The 16,519-nt window shown below is 41.3% G+C and overlaps 1 protein-coding gene across 7 annotated transcripts in view; it reads right to left on the bottom strand.

Moving 5' to 3' along the window:
- Positions 1 to 5,453: 5,453 nt before the first annotated feature.
- Positions 5,454 to 16,519, bottom strand: part of SLC29A1 (solute carrier family 29 member 1 (Augustine blood group)) — an 81,161-nt gene continuing 70,095 nt past the window's right edge. For all 7 annotated transcript variants that reach the window (XM_087717935.1, XM_087717933.1, XM_087717937.1 and 4 more), the window contains 3 exons: positions 16,055 to 16,140; positions 6,615 to 6,814; positions 5,454 to 6,515 (listed from right to left, as the gene is read on the bottom strand). In XM_087717935.1, the coding sequence (XP_087574061.1) occupies positions 6,404 to 6,515; positions 6,615 to 6,814; positions 16,055 to 16,140 (398 nt within the window). In that variant the 3' untranslated portion in view covers positions 5,454 to 6,403. The remainder of the gene's footprint in view (positions 6,516 to 6,614; positions 6,815 to 16,054; positions 16,141 to 16,519) is intronic.

The following is a 16,519-nucleotide window of genomic DNA, read 5'->3' on the forward strand; positions in this document are numbered from 1 at the left end:
TCGAGGACTATTTTCGCAGAGCCTTCCCACGATAGCGCAGGGAGACAGTATGGTGGCTGGGCGGTGATGAGACCTTAGTTTCTGCGCGAAGTCTCCCGCCTTGCTGGTTTCGACAGTCGGCTTCTTTTCCCTTCCCGCCCTTTCCCCCGCCCTTCCCAAGAGAGCCTGAAAGTCCCGTTATTGCCACTAGAGGGAGCTCTAACTTCATCTGTCTTCCTCATTTGATGCCTAGGTGGATGCATCCACTAGGGAGCTTTCCATTTGCATCGCCCGTCCATCTGATGTTGCAAAAGCCAGAAGGGCGTCAACGGTCGGCAGGGCAAGAGATCCTCCTGCATTCTAGGGAAAGAGACAGGCGCTTCATTTCCCAACCTCGCCTGTCTTGAGGTTCAATGGGATGCTGCCGTCTGCCCCCTCTTTATCTTGTAGCCCTGCCAGTAACAACTGGATGTCAACCTGAGCCATAAAATAAAGGGACAAAAGTGAGGAACAATAACCCACTTCTTGTTCCTGTCTCTTAAACAGGGAATTGCATTGCAATGCCTAAGTCAGTGATGGCAAAGCTTTTCTGCACTGAGTGCCCAAACTGGAACCCATGTTCATGCGCCCGCCGGAGCACTGGAAAACCAAAGACCAGCTGGCCAGTGTGCATCCTAGTTTTTTGACTGTTTTCAGGCAGTTTTTTGGGCCATTTTCAGGCCATTTTGTGCCACTCCAATGCCCACAAAGACCAGCTGGCCAAAAGAGCAGCTGGCAACAGCACACATGCCGACAGAGGGCTCTGCGTGCCACCTCTGGCACATGTGTCATAGGTTTGCCATCATAGTCCTAAGTGCTTGGAGCAGCTTATTAGTCAGGCTCTAATATCAGGCTGGCTCAGGAGCTTCCAAAGCTTGGGAAAACTAGGTAGGAATTCACAGCACTCTGGCCTTTCCCTCTGAACCTCAAGAGGTTGCTCTGCCTCCCCTGAGATGCCACATGTCCTGGAAGTGAAAATATGCCCATTAAATTCTGCTTGTAACTGTGGTGGTTGGCAACGGTTGTATGCCTAGTTGTTAAGTATCCTGGATTATCTTCATTGCATGCCTCATTAGTGTGGCCAGATGCCCACAGGAACAGGGCTCTGTGTTACAATTTAACCATAGCAGGAAAAGCAATTTCAGTAGGTAAAGCAAGCTACTCTGGGTTAAAAATTAAAAGCTGGGTGAAATCCACTTTCATGGGAATCAAAGGCAAGAACATCTCACCTGTTGAAGCAGAAGAAATAATCACCCTATTATAAAGGGAAAAGATACTCGTGACTAGAAGAAAACAGTGTATACTTTTGTGGCCACACATCATTCTCCTTCTTTGCTAATTGCCTTCCATGGCTATTTCCATTGGCGCTGGACTCCTTCAGACAATGCCTTCTCATGCTTTGCAAGATGTCTTGGGCCTCTCAGGAACTCTACAACGTGTATCTTGGAAACTGCTTCCTATAAAGGCATGGTATCACCATGACACTGAATAGTTCCAAGAAATTCATGTATTATAGCAGATAATCCGATAGCAGCTTTGAACTGCTTGTCATGTAAAGGCAGTGAAGAGATGGCATTTTGCCTAGGTAAAGGTAAAGATTCCCCTCACACATATGTGCTATTCATTCCCAACTCTAGGGGGCTGTGCTCATCTGTTTCAAAGCAGAAAAGAGCCGAGGTGGCGCAGTGGTTAAATGCAGCACTGCAGGCTACTTCAGCTGACTGCAGTTCTGCAGTTCAAATCTCACCGGCTCAGGGTTGACTCAGCCTTCCATCCTTCTGAGGTGGGTAAAATGAGAACCCAGATTGTTGTTGGGAGCAATATGCTGACTCTGTAAACCGCTTAGAGAGGGCTGAAAGCCCTATGAAGCGGTATATAAGTCTAACTGCTATTGCTATTGCTATAAAAGCCAGCACTGTCCAAAGACATCTCCATAGTCATGAGTAAATGCGGAAGGCACACAGAGCACTGTTACCTTCCCACCAAAGATGGTTCCTATTTTTCTACTTACATTTGTACGTGCTTTCGAACTGCTAGGTTGGCAGAAGTTGGGACAAGTAATGGGAGTTCACTCCATTACCCGACACTTGGGATTTGAACCACCAAACTGCTGACCTTTCTGATCAACAAGCTGTCTTAGCCACTGAGCCACTGCATCCCCTTGGCATTTTGTTTACTCCTTGAGATACTACTATATGCTGCAACCACACGTGGTTGATTACCCCCTTGGAAGGTTACGGTGAGGATAGAATAAACCTTTTAAGCCCAGTTATCTATCCAAAAGTGCTCAGTAGCTGCTTGGTGGGTGGACTGTTAGCAGCATCATTCCACACCCTGCCTCTATTCCACCAGCCAAGCAGCTTCTAGGCCTAGGCGTACTAGTCCTTTGGTCATTTGGGCTTTCCGGGGACCAGGAGACCCAGGCCCAGAAGTAGCTCAAGCAACAAGTTACCCCCTGTGGAGTATTTCTGCAGTAGCAACCTGTCATTCGGGCAACTTGAATGTGTTAAAAGAATGTCACACTTTTAAGGAAGGAATGATTGCATTTTCCAATGCTGACACCTAGTGGAAGGTTGTGATGATGAACATGAAAAGGGGGAGGGAACAGCTTTTCTCCCCCTTTCTCTCTTGCCAGGAAATGACAGGAAAAGGAGCTGGTGAAAGGGATTTTGTGCCAGTTTTCTGATTTCAGCATTAACAGACGTGCAACTTGTGAAATAGCAATAGCCTCAGGATCAATACTCTAAATTTCAAATATTTTGGTTGGATAAACAGAAAATGGTTAAACCAAACTCACGTTTAAGTTCACTGTCACACAATAGTGGAACTTTATGGCCCAAAAGACCAACATATTTACAGCCAATTTTTCGTTATATATCATGCTTATTTGAGGGACTGCCTCTTTCCTGGTTTTATCTGCCCATCCCAGCAGATCCAACCCAATAGGCATGTTACAGCTTATAGTCTCTGGGGAGCTGCATTTGGCAGGCCCAATGAAACAAGCCTCTCCTGCTGTGGTGCCCACATTGTGGAATCTTTTCTCCCGAAAGATTAGTTTGGCCCCATTATCTCCTGAGCTTTCAAAGGTCCCTCAAGACCTGGCTATGACAACAGGTGTGTGACAGTGGTGGGTTTCCATTTTTTTTACTACCGGTTCTCTCGTGAGTGTGCAACACTTCTGCGCATGCGCAGAAATATCCAGATGGGTGGGCGGAGCCTCCCGCCACTACTACCAGTTCACCTGATCCGGACCGAACTGGGAGCAACCCACCTCTGGTGTGTGAAATTGTGAGGTTAACTGTTTTCATGGACATTTCAATTTATTATGTTCTTGTTTATATCAATATATCCCGCCCCCATTAAGCCAAAAAACCTTGCATTAAATAAATTCATAGGGCTCCAACTAGCTAACTTATTTTCATTGGTATCGCTGTGTTATTGCAGAGACAATGCCCTTTTTATGCTATGCAGAAAAACAATAAATGCTTGGGGCCAATAAAATAATCAGAGGACCAGTCATCCTTATGTGGACACATGTCCTCTGTAAGGTAAATAACGCTGCAAGATATAATTGCTTCCTAAGTATTCCATTAAATGCTTTAAAAAAGATTAAGACAATACTGCTGCCCTACAAAGCGACTTTGATTAGTTGTCAGAATGGTCGAACAACTGGCAACTCCAAATCTCAACTAACAAATGCTCTGTGTTATATATTGGCAACAAAAATCAGAACACCAAATACAAGCTGGGGGGATATGACCTCATAGATGACCTTCACATTGTCAAGGACCTAGGAGTGCTCATCTTAAATGATCTAAACCCCAGAGCTCACTGTAACAGCATTGCCAAAAAGGCATTAAGAGTTGTTAACCTAATTTTGCAAAGGTTCTTCTCCGGTAACATTGTACTGCTAACTAGGGCGTACAAAACCTTTGCCATACAAATCCTCAAATACAGCTCGCCTGCCTGGGATCTACACTGTATATCGGACATTAATACAAGTATTTCATGAGAAGAGTCATCCACTCCTCTACTCACAACAGAATACCCTATGCCACCAGGCTTGAAATTTTGTGCTTAGACAACCTTGAACTATGCCGCTAAGGGTCTGACCTAAACATAGTACACAAAATTGTCTGCTACAGCGTCCTGCCTGTCAACAACTACTTCAGCTTCCACCACAATAATATACACTCAAGGTAAACCGCTCCAAGCTCAATTACAGAAAATATGACTTCAGCAACAGAGTGGTCAATGCCTGGAATGCTCTACCTGACTCGGTTGTTACTTCCTCAAACCCCCATAGTTTCAACCTTAAACTGTCTACTGTGGACCTCACACCATTCCTAAGAGGTGAGGTAAGGTGGCGGGCATAAGCGCACCAGCATGCCTACCATCCCTGTCCTACTGTTCCCATTTATTTGTATTCATTTCACATGCTCATGTTTATACTTATACCTGTTATCTTGTACATGTTTGACAAACTAGTTATATAAATTAAATGTTCCAACATTTAAGAAGTGGAAAAGATCCATGATTCTAACAACTGATGTCATTCTACACTTTTAGTGTCATGTTTAGAAAAGGTGACTGTGAGCCTATCAGAAATATTCTGCACTTTATTTGAAATTTCCCACTTTCTGCTGAGCTGTAAATACTTCAGAACCAAATAATAAAACTGCTGTCTTAATTTAAACCACTGAACAACAAATAAAGAAGGAGCATTCTACACCTTGCTATTTGGGGATATCACACAATTTAAATGCCTTAAAGAAGGCCTGATGTATTTTGACTTTCTTAAATATATACTGTTAATATGCAGATAATCCTTGACTTACAACAACAATTAGGGCCTGAATTTTGGTTGCTAAGCAATGCAGTCCTTAAGTGAGTCATGTGGTCGGACTTAAGTTTATGACTCTTTTTATGTAGTTATTGAGTGACTCACATGGTCTTTAAACAAATTTGGATTTCTCAATTGACTTTGCTTGTTACAAGCTAGCTGGGAAGATTACATAATTGCAAGACACTGCAACTGTCATAAATGCAAGCCAGTTGCCAATTGCTTGAATTGTGACTGCAGGGGTCTGTGTGTGCATATGCAATAGTCCTAATTTTGCGGACCAGTCATCAGTCACTTTTTCCAAGGCCACCATAACTTCAAGTCATTGTTAAACTAACATTCCTAGATTGAGACTATTATGACCCACAGATGGCAATATATAAAGGTTGACCAATAGATGGCGCTCTAGTTCCATTTTTCCTTCACGCACAAAAAAAAGACCTACCACAATACTGTACCATATTAAGGCCAGGCAACTGATTTTAGGATGTTGAAAATCACTACTTTCTAATATGATTGGCCTTTGTTGTATTCCCACATGAAATAGACTTCTATAATTAACAATACTAAATAATTTAAATACAAGGCAACGTTAGCTTCAAACTTTACAAAAAACCCCACCCTTATTTTTTATTTGTGACAGCCGTTCTCTTAGAAAAAAATTGCCATTTTTAAACAAGAGTTCAAATACGCAAATCCTGAGTTTCATAAATTCATGAAGAAGCACAGAAAACTGCAGGGGCTCTGAACAGCCGGGTTTGGGAATGATCCATTTGTATCATTTGCACTATGCTGAAGAGTTCATGAGCTCATTTATTCCTGCTCCCTAGAGCCAGATCATGCAAAATCTTGGAAAAGAGAAAAGATGAGCCTTCAGAAGAAAGGGTGTACTGAGTTTGTATACAAAATAGTTCAATTTTCAAAGTAACCAGTACTTCATGGCCCCGAAGTTGTTGTTGTCCAAACTATTTAAAAGTGTGGAAATAGAGCCAAGGTCTACTTTCTATCACCCATCTCCAAGTAATAGCTGTTGAGGTTCTTGCATAATTCTGAATGTCCACAAACCACGGATCTTATAAGCTTGAACACGCAGCTGAAGAAGAGGGCTCCTTTTCCATGGAGCCATTGAGTGAAGAGCAATTTGGGGGTGCAGCAACTTGTTGCTGCTGCCTCTCGTGGGTAGAGCAGACACTAATGAATTGCGAGCACATTCAATAAATTCACAGGAGCAACTGAAAAGCTGGAAGGTGGATTGGGAACAATTCTCTTTTGCCACAGATAGTAAAACAGAGCACAACACATCGAGACAATGTAAATAATTCACAGCTGGGACGGGTAAAGGGTGTGTGCGTGTGTATGTGTGTGAAAGGGGAGGTCTTATACCCAAGGAGAAGCCAGGCCATCTGGTCAGTAAGAGAGAAGCCCTCTTCCAAGCCAAGAGGTATTAAGGCAACAAGTTCCCAGGAGCCAGCCAAGAAATGCTCCATGGTAATATAAGTCTACTACTGCTCTTCTGCCCAGAGATGCCCCATGGTATCTTCATTAGATTGCGGCTCTGAGTGGAAAAGATAGGATGGCTCCTAAAGCCAGACCCAAGGAGAGAAAGAAGGCCATGATGGCTCCAGCAGTTTCCGCTTCATGAGACAGCACCTTCCTAGAAGGAAAAATAAAAACTAGTCAGCAAAACATCCAGCCACCCAAAAACCAGTTGCTTTTCCTTCCTCACAATCCATTCATCTCAAGCCACACTTACTTGGGTCCAAAGCACATGCAGAGGCTGGCCAAGTAACCATTGGAGATGGAGAACAACAGCATGAAGGCGAGGAACCAGGCATCATGAGCAAAGATGACAGGCAGGTTATGGCGGGGCTCCACGTTACACAGCATGAAGAGGGGAATGAAAATCAGACGGATAATCACCAGGAAGGGTAGCAGGCGGCTCTCTTTCCCAGGCTGTGGGAAGGGAAGAATAATATATTATGATATCAAAATTAGTCATCACTGTGATAAATAGAAAACTGGAAAAATTATATAATAAACAAATTTGTCCCTATTGCTTAATGCCTTCTCTGCCCCAGTGTAACAAATAAATGCTACAAAGATATATATTGACAATTCATTGCTGTAGATCAAATGTAGGTTTCCCCTTTCAGTGTTATATTATGTAATTAATAATTTTGTTATGTTCAAAAGACCCATAATTCTTTCATCGAAATATACTTTTTTTATTTTCCATTTTCATAACATACAATCACATGTATACTATTACATAGCCAATATCCTATTGTATTAAGTAGTAATTACATCAGTTCCTCTTGTCATCAACGCCCAGAAAGATAAAAACCCATTATTAGCTCTTCTGCTCTCCATACACCTCTTCTTCTAGCTCTTTCCTACCTCCTTTCTTCCCTCCATCATCCTTTCCTACCCTACTTCCTTTCTCCTTCTCCTCTCTCTACATTCCACTCCTCCTTATCCTCCTCATCTTCCCCCCTTACCCTCTCTCCTATCCATCTCTTCCCATCTTTCTTCTCTCCTCTGTTTCCCACTCTTCCTCTCATTGGTGTATTTCCGCTTCTGAGCAAACTCCATTCTATGTTGATGGTATTTATGCTTCCATATCAATATACTTAACATATCTTAGTTTTAAAGAAAAAATAAGAGAAGACAGTATACATGTGCAATCATATTACATTAAAATCTAAAGACCCATAATGATGAGGGGTACAGCTAAGATTTTATTTTTAACAGGTGATAAAACCAGAGTCATATTAATGCTTACCAAGAATGTGGCATGTTCTAACACCTAAACTGCATTGTCAAGAACAAAGCAACTCTAAGTAACTTTTAATCATTTTTATGTGAGATATCCGGTATATAAAAATATTTTTTTCTTCTTCGCCTCCTTTAAATACGTATCATAACTGATTATTTTCACAAGATTTAGAGCAGTTCTCCAATAACTAATCTGGATAGAATGTTCAAGCTTTATATTCAAAAGATGCAGAAGTAACTACCTCCTTTTATCTTTCTATAAAAAGATTCCCTTGGCAGGGAATTTTCAGTAACAAATTACAATTACCTATTCGGAAAGGTTTATCACTCAGCATTTATTGTAGCTGCCATTAGCGATGGCACTAAGAGTCTTTCAGAATTTACTTTCTCTATGTAGTTGACTTAAGCATTATAACTTGATCCATTACTACTTTATCCAAATCCCTGCAATTATTGGAATCATTCACTTGGAATCCTGCATGTACTGCCACAAGCTGTAGACACCGAGTTGCTTTAGCCAGGAAAAACTTTCACAATGGGAAATGTTTTCTGAATAAGTTGGGCTTCTTGTAATATTATTTACATTTGAGCGATGCAATTCTGAGGAAGCCATTTTCTCATAACTGAAAAGCCAGTTTGGTTTACCTCAGACTGCTGGTTAGCAGTTTACTCAAGTTAGGCATTTTTTTACTTAATAAAACAGATTAGGTAAAGGGCTGCATGCAGCTTTCCTGAGCTGTTTTCACTGGCAGAGTGTTGCACGAGGCCATGTCAACTCGGGAGTTTTCGCTGGCAGAGTTCTCAGGTCACCCCAGGCACACCTGACATGAGTGATGTCAAGCTGGCCATACCCCCCTTCCCCCCCCCCAGGTCAAACACAACCGTGATGTGGCCCTCAATGAAATCGAGTTTGACACCCCTGTCTTAGGTCATAAGATGCCTTGAGTTGGTGGATGCAGGTAGACTATCACTTATGATTGGCTGTTCAGCAACTCTTTAAAGTTATGATGGATCCCATCAAATGTACTTACAATGCCTGCCTCTCCACCCATGGTCATGTGACTGCATTAAAGATGCTTAGAAACAGCATTTAGAGCTGTTTACAATGTCCCACAGTAACATGAATGTGATTTATGATGCTTTTGCCAAAAATTAATGTTTACTTCCAGTTTTTAGCAAACACTCCATAGTGAACAGTGGGTTTCACTTAATGACCACCATGCTTGGTTTATGACCGCTGTGTTTGCTTAATAAGTGCTACAACAAAGATTGTAAAATCAGGTTCAGTCACAAGGTGATCCATTTTATGACCATGATTTACGACCATAATGGGCAGGCCCCATTTGGGTTGTATGTCAAGGACAACTTGTAATGCTGCTTTTTACACCAACTGGAGATTGTGTGGAATTGTTTAGCTTCACATGCTATATACTTTTTTTATGACAGTGATCGTAACTTTAGGAATATCTAACTAGGAGAGCAGAAGCTAATATTTTAAAATCAGGGGACACGTTTTCACTGATCTCCACACAATCAATACTTATTTACTTTGATCTCAATCCTTTCATATTTCTGTCTTGGGAATATTTTTTCTATCTGGAGTGAGATGGAGCTTGTGTTTACCTGTGTGCAGAAAGGTAAGACCAAGTGGAGTTTTTTTATGGTGGGGCAACAAAAGAATTGGAAAGGAAGCATCTTGTGGATGGAGGCCATTATTTTGAATCCTTCTCCAGATTTTATTCTGCAATTACATGTACATTAAGGGGAGAGGCTGTAGCTTAATATATTCCCTATTATTTTGGCTGCTTTTTACACTGAATTCTTCCAAGGTGGACATTCAAATGAGATCTATCACTCGAGATCAAAGTACTACAATCATTCTCTCATCTAGTCCCTTGGCAGATCACTGCGCTTCTGGCCTCAACCAGATTTTGACATCGTTACATGGAGATAATCTGACTAAAAAAAACACATCACATTGGAAGTGGTAAGAGTTATCGTCTTTGATCAGAAAGAAAAACAAAATATATGGCCCATGTAGTTTTATTTATTTATCTAAGCATCAGGAACTAACAATAAGGAAAATAATAACATTCGGAGTGAAAATATGAAGAAGGATTTTCTCTGACTAGAGACATGGAAGGACGTATCTGTTCTATTTATATGATATCATGGTTAAATTTTATTATTATTCTGTTAACTAGATTTAGAAGACTGCCTAACCCACATTATTATATTTAGGGAAAAATATTTTTAAATTCTCCTAAATTGCAATATTTTATTACTCTTTGTGAGAAATAATCTGAAAGTTCCCTTCGCACAAGGTTTCACTATCTTTCTCAACTGTGTGCGTGTGAAGGAAAAAATTTGAACAGTTTTTGCAAATACTAATATTTATTGTATTTAGTTTATTAAATCTGTTTTTACTGATTTATGGTGTTACGTTTCATGAAGTACTTTTAGTAGTATATAATTCAGATTATAAATCAGAAAACAGTTTGTTCCTCATACATTCTTGGGCTTTGGAGGGCTCCAGAGCTGGGTCTGCCAGCCAAAATACCATTGGCCACATCCTATAATCATAGAGGCCTTGTAGGAGGGTCTGTGATGGCTGCTGAGTAGAGCTTAGATCAGGGAGTTGGAGATTGTGGCTTTCTTGTTTTCTTTGTTTCCTTCAGATCTACTTCCTTCATAGCCACTCTCCTCTATATTTGAACAAAAATTACTGATTGAAAGGACAGCTGTTCCTTGTTTCTAGGTCACTGTCAGGGACAAAAAACTGAATAATCATTCCACAAAACCAGTAGTGAATCAATCGGAAGTGGAAAAATAATTCTAAAAAAAAAAAACCCAGCTGTAAACAAATGGGGTACTCTAAAAAACATGTCCTTTCATCAACTCTGGGAAGTGGACAGTGCAACCATCCGTGGCACGAAAGGCTGGCCCACCGCCGATCCGCCGGGGCCTTCCCCGGATCTCTGGCAGAGTACAGGCCCAAGTAAGCCCTCCTGGGAACTGGCAATGGTCCTGAGCGCTTGCAGCCTCTGAAACCGGAGCACCAATCCTTGCGCTCTACCATGTGCACCTCTCCATAAAGGCCGCCATCCAAGATGGTGATCGCCAATCATGTGGTCCGATCACCTGAGCCGGCTCCGACTGAGCCGCTCTCTTCAAATTTGTCTCTGTGCTCTCCTCCGCTGAAAGGGAATGCGTGGTGCAATGCACTGCGGCGCACTGCCTAGGACTCCCCCCCCCCAACTGACCAGCGGTTCAGGAGCTCCCTGCTAATGCAGAAAGACCAGCTTGTGCAATAAAGGCAATTTGCTGAGGCGCAGATGAGTGAGGTGGAAGGAATCAAGAATCAGGAAAAAAACGAATTAGACAAGCTGAGGCGCAGATGAGTGAGGTGAAAGGAATCAAGAATCAAGAAAAAAATGAATTAGACAAGATGATTACCAAATGGAGAGCCAAAAAAGTATTCCTTCTGGGCCAAAGACTGAGGTTAATCTGGGGAGTCAAGAGTAGTAGTAGAGGGAGTGGCCTCAAATTCTACCTCAATCTCCCGGCAAATGGGCCGTGTTAATACCCATTGGTGACTCTTCCCACGCCCCACTTCGGAGACCTTCAGAGGACTTGTTAACCCGTCTCCTTGTCCGTATCTAGATCGCATTACAGCTCATTCTGCCAAAGAAAACATTTCTGTGGTTAGCATCGTTAAACTGCAATTTAAATCTGAACATTAAATCTGAATTTAGAAAATCTTCTTCAGGATATGTCAGAACTGGGGCCCTTTCTAAATTCAGATCCCCTGCTTCATCAGTAAGCTGTTGGAAAAGGCCACAGTTTACTGATAAAACACAGGATTTAGATTTTGAAAGTTCCCATTTTACTTGAAGACTTGGAAACTTATAGCCAATCAAAGTAGATATGTTAACAACTGCTATGACTCTCTAGTATCACAAAGGTATAATTTAACATCTTTTGGGATAGCGGGGGTTACAGAGTAATGGAGTTGACCTCGTGGGGTAGATGGTCTGATTCAGGCCAAAGGTAGCTTTTAATCAACAAGAGAATTTATGTCAACCTCATGATTTCATGCAAGATTGTAAATAAAGGTTATATGTTTTATTTTCAATCAGCTACCTTAACCATTCACATTTGCTCTCTAAGCAGGACATGTTTTGCCATCTTCTATAACATACAGTACCATTTGGCTTTCTTACTAGGGTCATCTATCAAGTCTAATGGCATCTTTCTGTGGGTGCAAACCAAATTATGTCACACTGCCTTATGCAGCATATGTTTAAAGGTAAAGGTTCCCCTCGCACATATGCGCTAATTGTTCCCAACTCTAGGGGGCGGTGCTCCTCTCCATTTCAAAGCCGAAGAGCCAGACAGCTTCTGGCTCAGACTAAGATAATAAATTAGAGGAAAGCTAGCAGCAAACTTTGATTAAAGGGGCCAACTTTCCCTCCTGCTGTATTCTAGGTTTTTAGTTTCTGTCTAGGTAAAAACAGCTTGCTTAGGATCGTTGATCTCTCAGTTTTTTTGGAACAAAAAACAACACTCTACAGGCTTCCTGATTAAAAGGGACTTGATTCTGGAGATTACAGCTTGGTTCTTGGTTCTTTTTTTGCCCACCAAAAGATTTTCTGCCTACTAATCAGTTTCACACAATAGTTGATTATATACATTTATTTTGTCTGTCTCACTCTTTTCCTGCTGAATAGCTTAGGGTTATTGATAGATGGTTGTGAATGTACATACCTATGTCACTGCAAATATATTGTACTATTTGATTGTGTCTGTAGTGAGCAAACATTTTTTGGACATGAGTTTTTAACACTAGGTAAAGGTAAAGGTTCCCCTCGCACATATGTGCTAGTCATTCCTGACTCTAGGGGGCGGTGCTCATTGTTTCAAAGCTGAAGGGCCAGCACTGTTCCAAGACATCTCCATGGTCATGTGGCCGGCATGACTAAATGCCGAAGCTACACAGAACACTTTTACCTTCCCACCAAAGTGGTTCCTATTTTTCTACTTGCATTTTTACATGCTTTTGAACTGCTAGGTTGGCAGAAGCTGGGACAAGTAATGGGAGCTCACTCTGTTACGCGGCACTAGGCATTTAAACTGCTGAACTGCCGACCTTTCTGATCGACAAGCTCGGTGTCTTAGCCACTGAGCCACTGCATCCCAGGTACAGTATATGTTTATCTGAAGTCTAATTACTTAAATGGAGTAGAAATAAAATGATTCTTATCGTGTCTCTGAAACGTCCCAACTTCTCCCCCCCTCGCCAAAAAAAATGGAAAAAGAAGATTCTCCAAAAACAGAGTGACATAGCCAAACATATCCCAGATTGTTAGTTCCAATTTAACATAGAAATGTTCGCTGGCAGGGCATTGAGACTTCTGGGAATAGAATGAGACTTTCTGAGGTTTTGCTGGGTTGCAAAAATAGCTCTATTCCCCTTTGGAGCTGGATAAACAGGGAGTCACTTTAGATGTTAAAGTGGATGAAACACCCTCTCTCCCCCGCCTTCCTTTCCTATGTGTGTTGTGGCAGACATACAAAATAAGACTTTTTGCCAGGGAGAGAAAGCAGCAGGAAGAAATGCCAGACTGAGGAAAGGAAGGATCTGTGTGGCTCATCAGCCTCAAACCACCCACCCGTCATCTCTGTGGAATCAAACTTTCCACAAAGAAAATCCAGTAAACATATTTTCGGCACACCCACCCATCTTTCTCGTTGGGATAAGCCTGAGAGGCTGGGCAGGAGGGAAAACAGCCAACATAACCTATCCCAACACAAAAGGTGAAACTGGGACTGGGATGGGTTTACGGCTGAGGTTTACTGACTTAAACGAGTTGGGCTGTTGCTGTACACTGATAAACTTAAATCAATCTATCTTATTAGTATTACGCTGAAGCTATTGGCCTGAAAGGTAAGGGCCAGCTGGCGTAATGTTTCAATTGCTGAGGTGTAGTGATAGTGGGAAAATGTATTTCTCCCAGCCCACATGAGAAAGGTTTTCGGCTTCTTTATACTCATTCAAGATCTTGGGTGGTTCTGTAATATTTCTTTTTCAGCCCTTCAACCATACACTACTCCTATGCTGTGCCAGGTGGACTGCAAATTGTAAATAGTGAGTGCGGGATTACTGACTAGACAACTTAAAGTGCCCTCACCAAATGGAAGGGTAATAGATGGCAGGGAAAAAACAGGCCACATTATTTGGACACAGCAAACTAATCCCTGTATTTTTCCCCTTTCTTTCATTGTTACTCATGTGTCTAGTGAATTAGACTACCAGATTTACTTTTTTCCGTTAATCATTTTTCTTGCTTGAAGTATTTTTCTTTCTCTTTCATCTCTTCTTAGGCTCCCCTTTTACAATTTCCAGCAGTGGTGGGTTCCTATCGGTGGCCAAACCGGTACTGGTTTGGCGGCCTGGGTCGCTGCAATCAGCAGTGGCCCAGGCCTGCCATGCCCCCGAACCAGTGCCGTAGGTGCTGCCATCTTGTTTTTGGCTTCTGCACATGCGCAGAACAATTTTTATTGAACTGTGGATGCGCATACAGTGTTATCAAGTGCATGCGCACGAGGCGCAGCCATGAGCAAACCGGCAGTAGTACCTGCCAGAACCCACCCCTGATTCCCATTGATTTTTCAGCTTAAGACTTCTCTCCACAGTTAAGGTGACTGTTTGTGGCACCTTTGCTATAGAAAAATTACCCGTGTGATATTCACTCATTATTCAGATTTTTTTAATTACTAGTAAGCAACTTGAAAGTCTGCCTCCTGCCTCTTCTTACTTCTTTGCTGCTGTGTTGCCATGAGTATATAATGGCCATTAGCATCTGTCAGTCCAAGGTAAGCTCAGAATATTCTACCATCTTTTTTTATGGAACTTCTATGCCATTGTCAGATCAGTCTTCTTTTCTTTATATCACATATATAAACAATAATCAGCATTAAGCAACTTAGTCAAGCTTCTCTAAAATGGCTTCAGCAGGATCAGTGTCTTTAATATATTTTTTTCTTCAGTGTACATAATTGTGACATCAATTGCCCCAATTTAGTACATGATAAACTGCTATTGAAATTAAACTCTTACAGCATTTCTGGTCCTTTGCACAAGTGGATTGCTGCTTTCCTGTCCAATTACCTGCTGAAAGTCAAGCTATAGGGAACTCACTGTCTAATTCTGCATAAGTTAACAGTGGTGTTCCGGAAGGCAGCATTTTAGGTCCCATGCTTTCCTTGCTCTATATCAATGATTTATGTGATCAACTTAAAAGCAATTGCGTCCTTTTTGCCAATGACATAAAATTATTCAATGCTACAGGTAATTCTGTTGTTCTGCAAAATGATCTCGACTGTGTGTCTGAATGGCCATCTATTTGGCAACTTCAAATTTTGATCAATAAATGCTCTGTCTTACAGATTGGTAGATGTAATCAGAATGTCAAGTATGAGCTAGGTGGCGTTGAACTAGCTGATGACCCTCACTTTGTCAAGGACCTAGGTGTACTTATCTCTGACAATCTATGCTCCAAAGTTCACTGTAACAGCGTTGCTAAAAAAGCATTTAAGAGTTGTAAATTTAATTTTGCGCAGTTTTTTCCTGGAAACATTGTATTGCTAATTAGAGCTTATAAAATTTTTGCTAGACCAATCTTACAGTATGGTTCAACTGTTTGTAATCCCCACCATGTATCTGACATCAGTACAATTGAATGGGTTCAGAAGTATTTCACGAAAAAAGTCTTGCACTCTTCTGTACACAATAGAATTCCCTATGCTACTAGGCTCGAAATTCTCAGTCTGGATAACTTAGAACTGTGTCGCTTGCAGTCAGACCTAGGTATTGCATACAAAATTATATGCAGTAATATTTTACCTGTAAATGACTTTTTTTGTTTTAATTGCAATAATACATGCACGAACAACCACTTTAATGTAAATCGTTCTAAACTTGACTGTAAAAAATATGATTTCTGCAATAGAGTTGTCAAAGTCTGGAATGCTCTACCTGATTCAGTTGTTTCAGCTACAAATTTTCAGTTTCAGTCACAAATTGACTTCCGTGGACCCTACATCCTACTTAAATGGTTAGTAGAGGGGGCGTGTATAAGTGCACTAACGTGCCTATTGTCCCTAAAACTGTATTTTTATTCTTTTATTCTTGTCCTCGTTTGACAAATTCTAATGAATAAATAAAATAAATAAATAAATTGTGGAAAAACGGAACAAAAAACACCATTCTTCCTCAGATAATTCTGTATTTTTTCCTCAGAACTGTTTCACAAAAGTACCTTTTTTTCCTCTTGATCCTAGCTCAGAGGACACATCTGAACTTTAAGAAGGGTGCATTAGTGGAGTACCATAAATGCCTGGTTTCCCTATACTCACCCAAACACAGACAGCTGTGAGGCTCCTTCCTGCCCAGTCAAAGATGTTAAACATCAGGAAACATGCAACTGGGCTGAAGTAGAGAACTGAAGAGAGAGTAATAAAGAAGCGTGGTCAGTCTCAGGACAAGGACTCTGCCTGCTGCAGTGTACCAAGAGGGCAATATTGATACGACTTTAGCTAGGCAAATAGTACATAGTCCTCTTTTCCATCTTCATCAAACAGATAATAATAACAACAGGAAGCTGTGAGGGATTTTTACCAAGTCATTATTGATGCACCTGTGAATCTATTTCTCTAAGTCAACATAACAGAATCCTGAAATCTGAGTTTGCAGTTTAGGTCTGATGAAGGAGAAGACCCTAAGGGCAGACATGAGACTAAAACAGCACCTTATCTACACATCTGGGTAGACTTAACAATTCCTTTTAAACTTTTCTTTTGGTCTGATCTATTCTAGAAAGT

Source organism: Thamnophis sirtalis, unplaced genomic scaffold (genome assembly GCF_051295495.1).
Source record: "Thamnophis sirtalis isolate CommonGarterSnake01/CBP01778 unplaced genomic scaffold, rThaSir2_p1.2 scaffold_6, whole genome shotgun sequence".
NCBI lineage: Eukaryota > Metazoa > Chordata > Lepidosauria > Squamata > Natricidae > Thamnophis > Thamnophis sirtalis.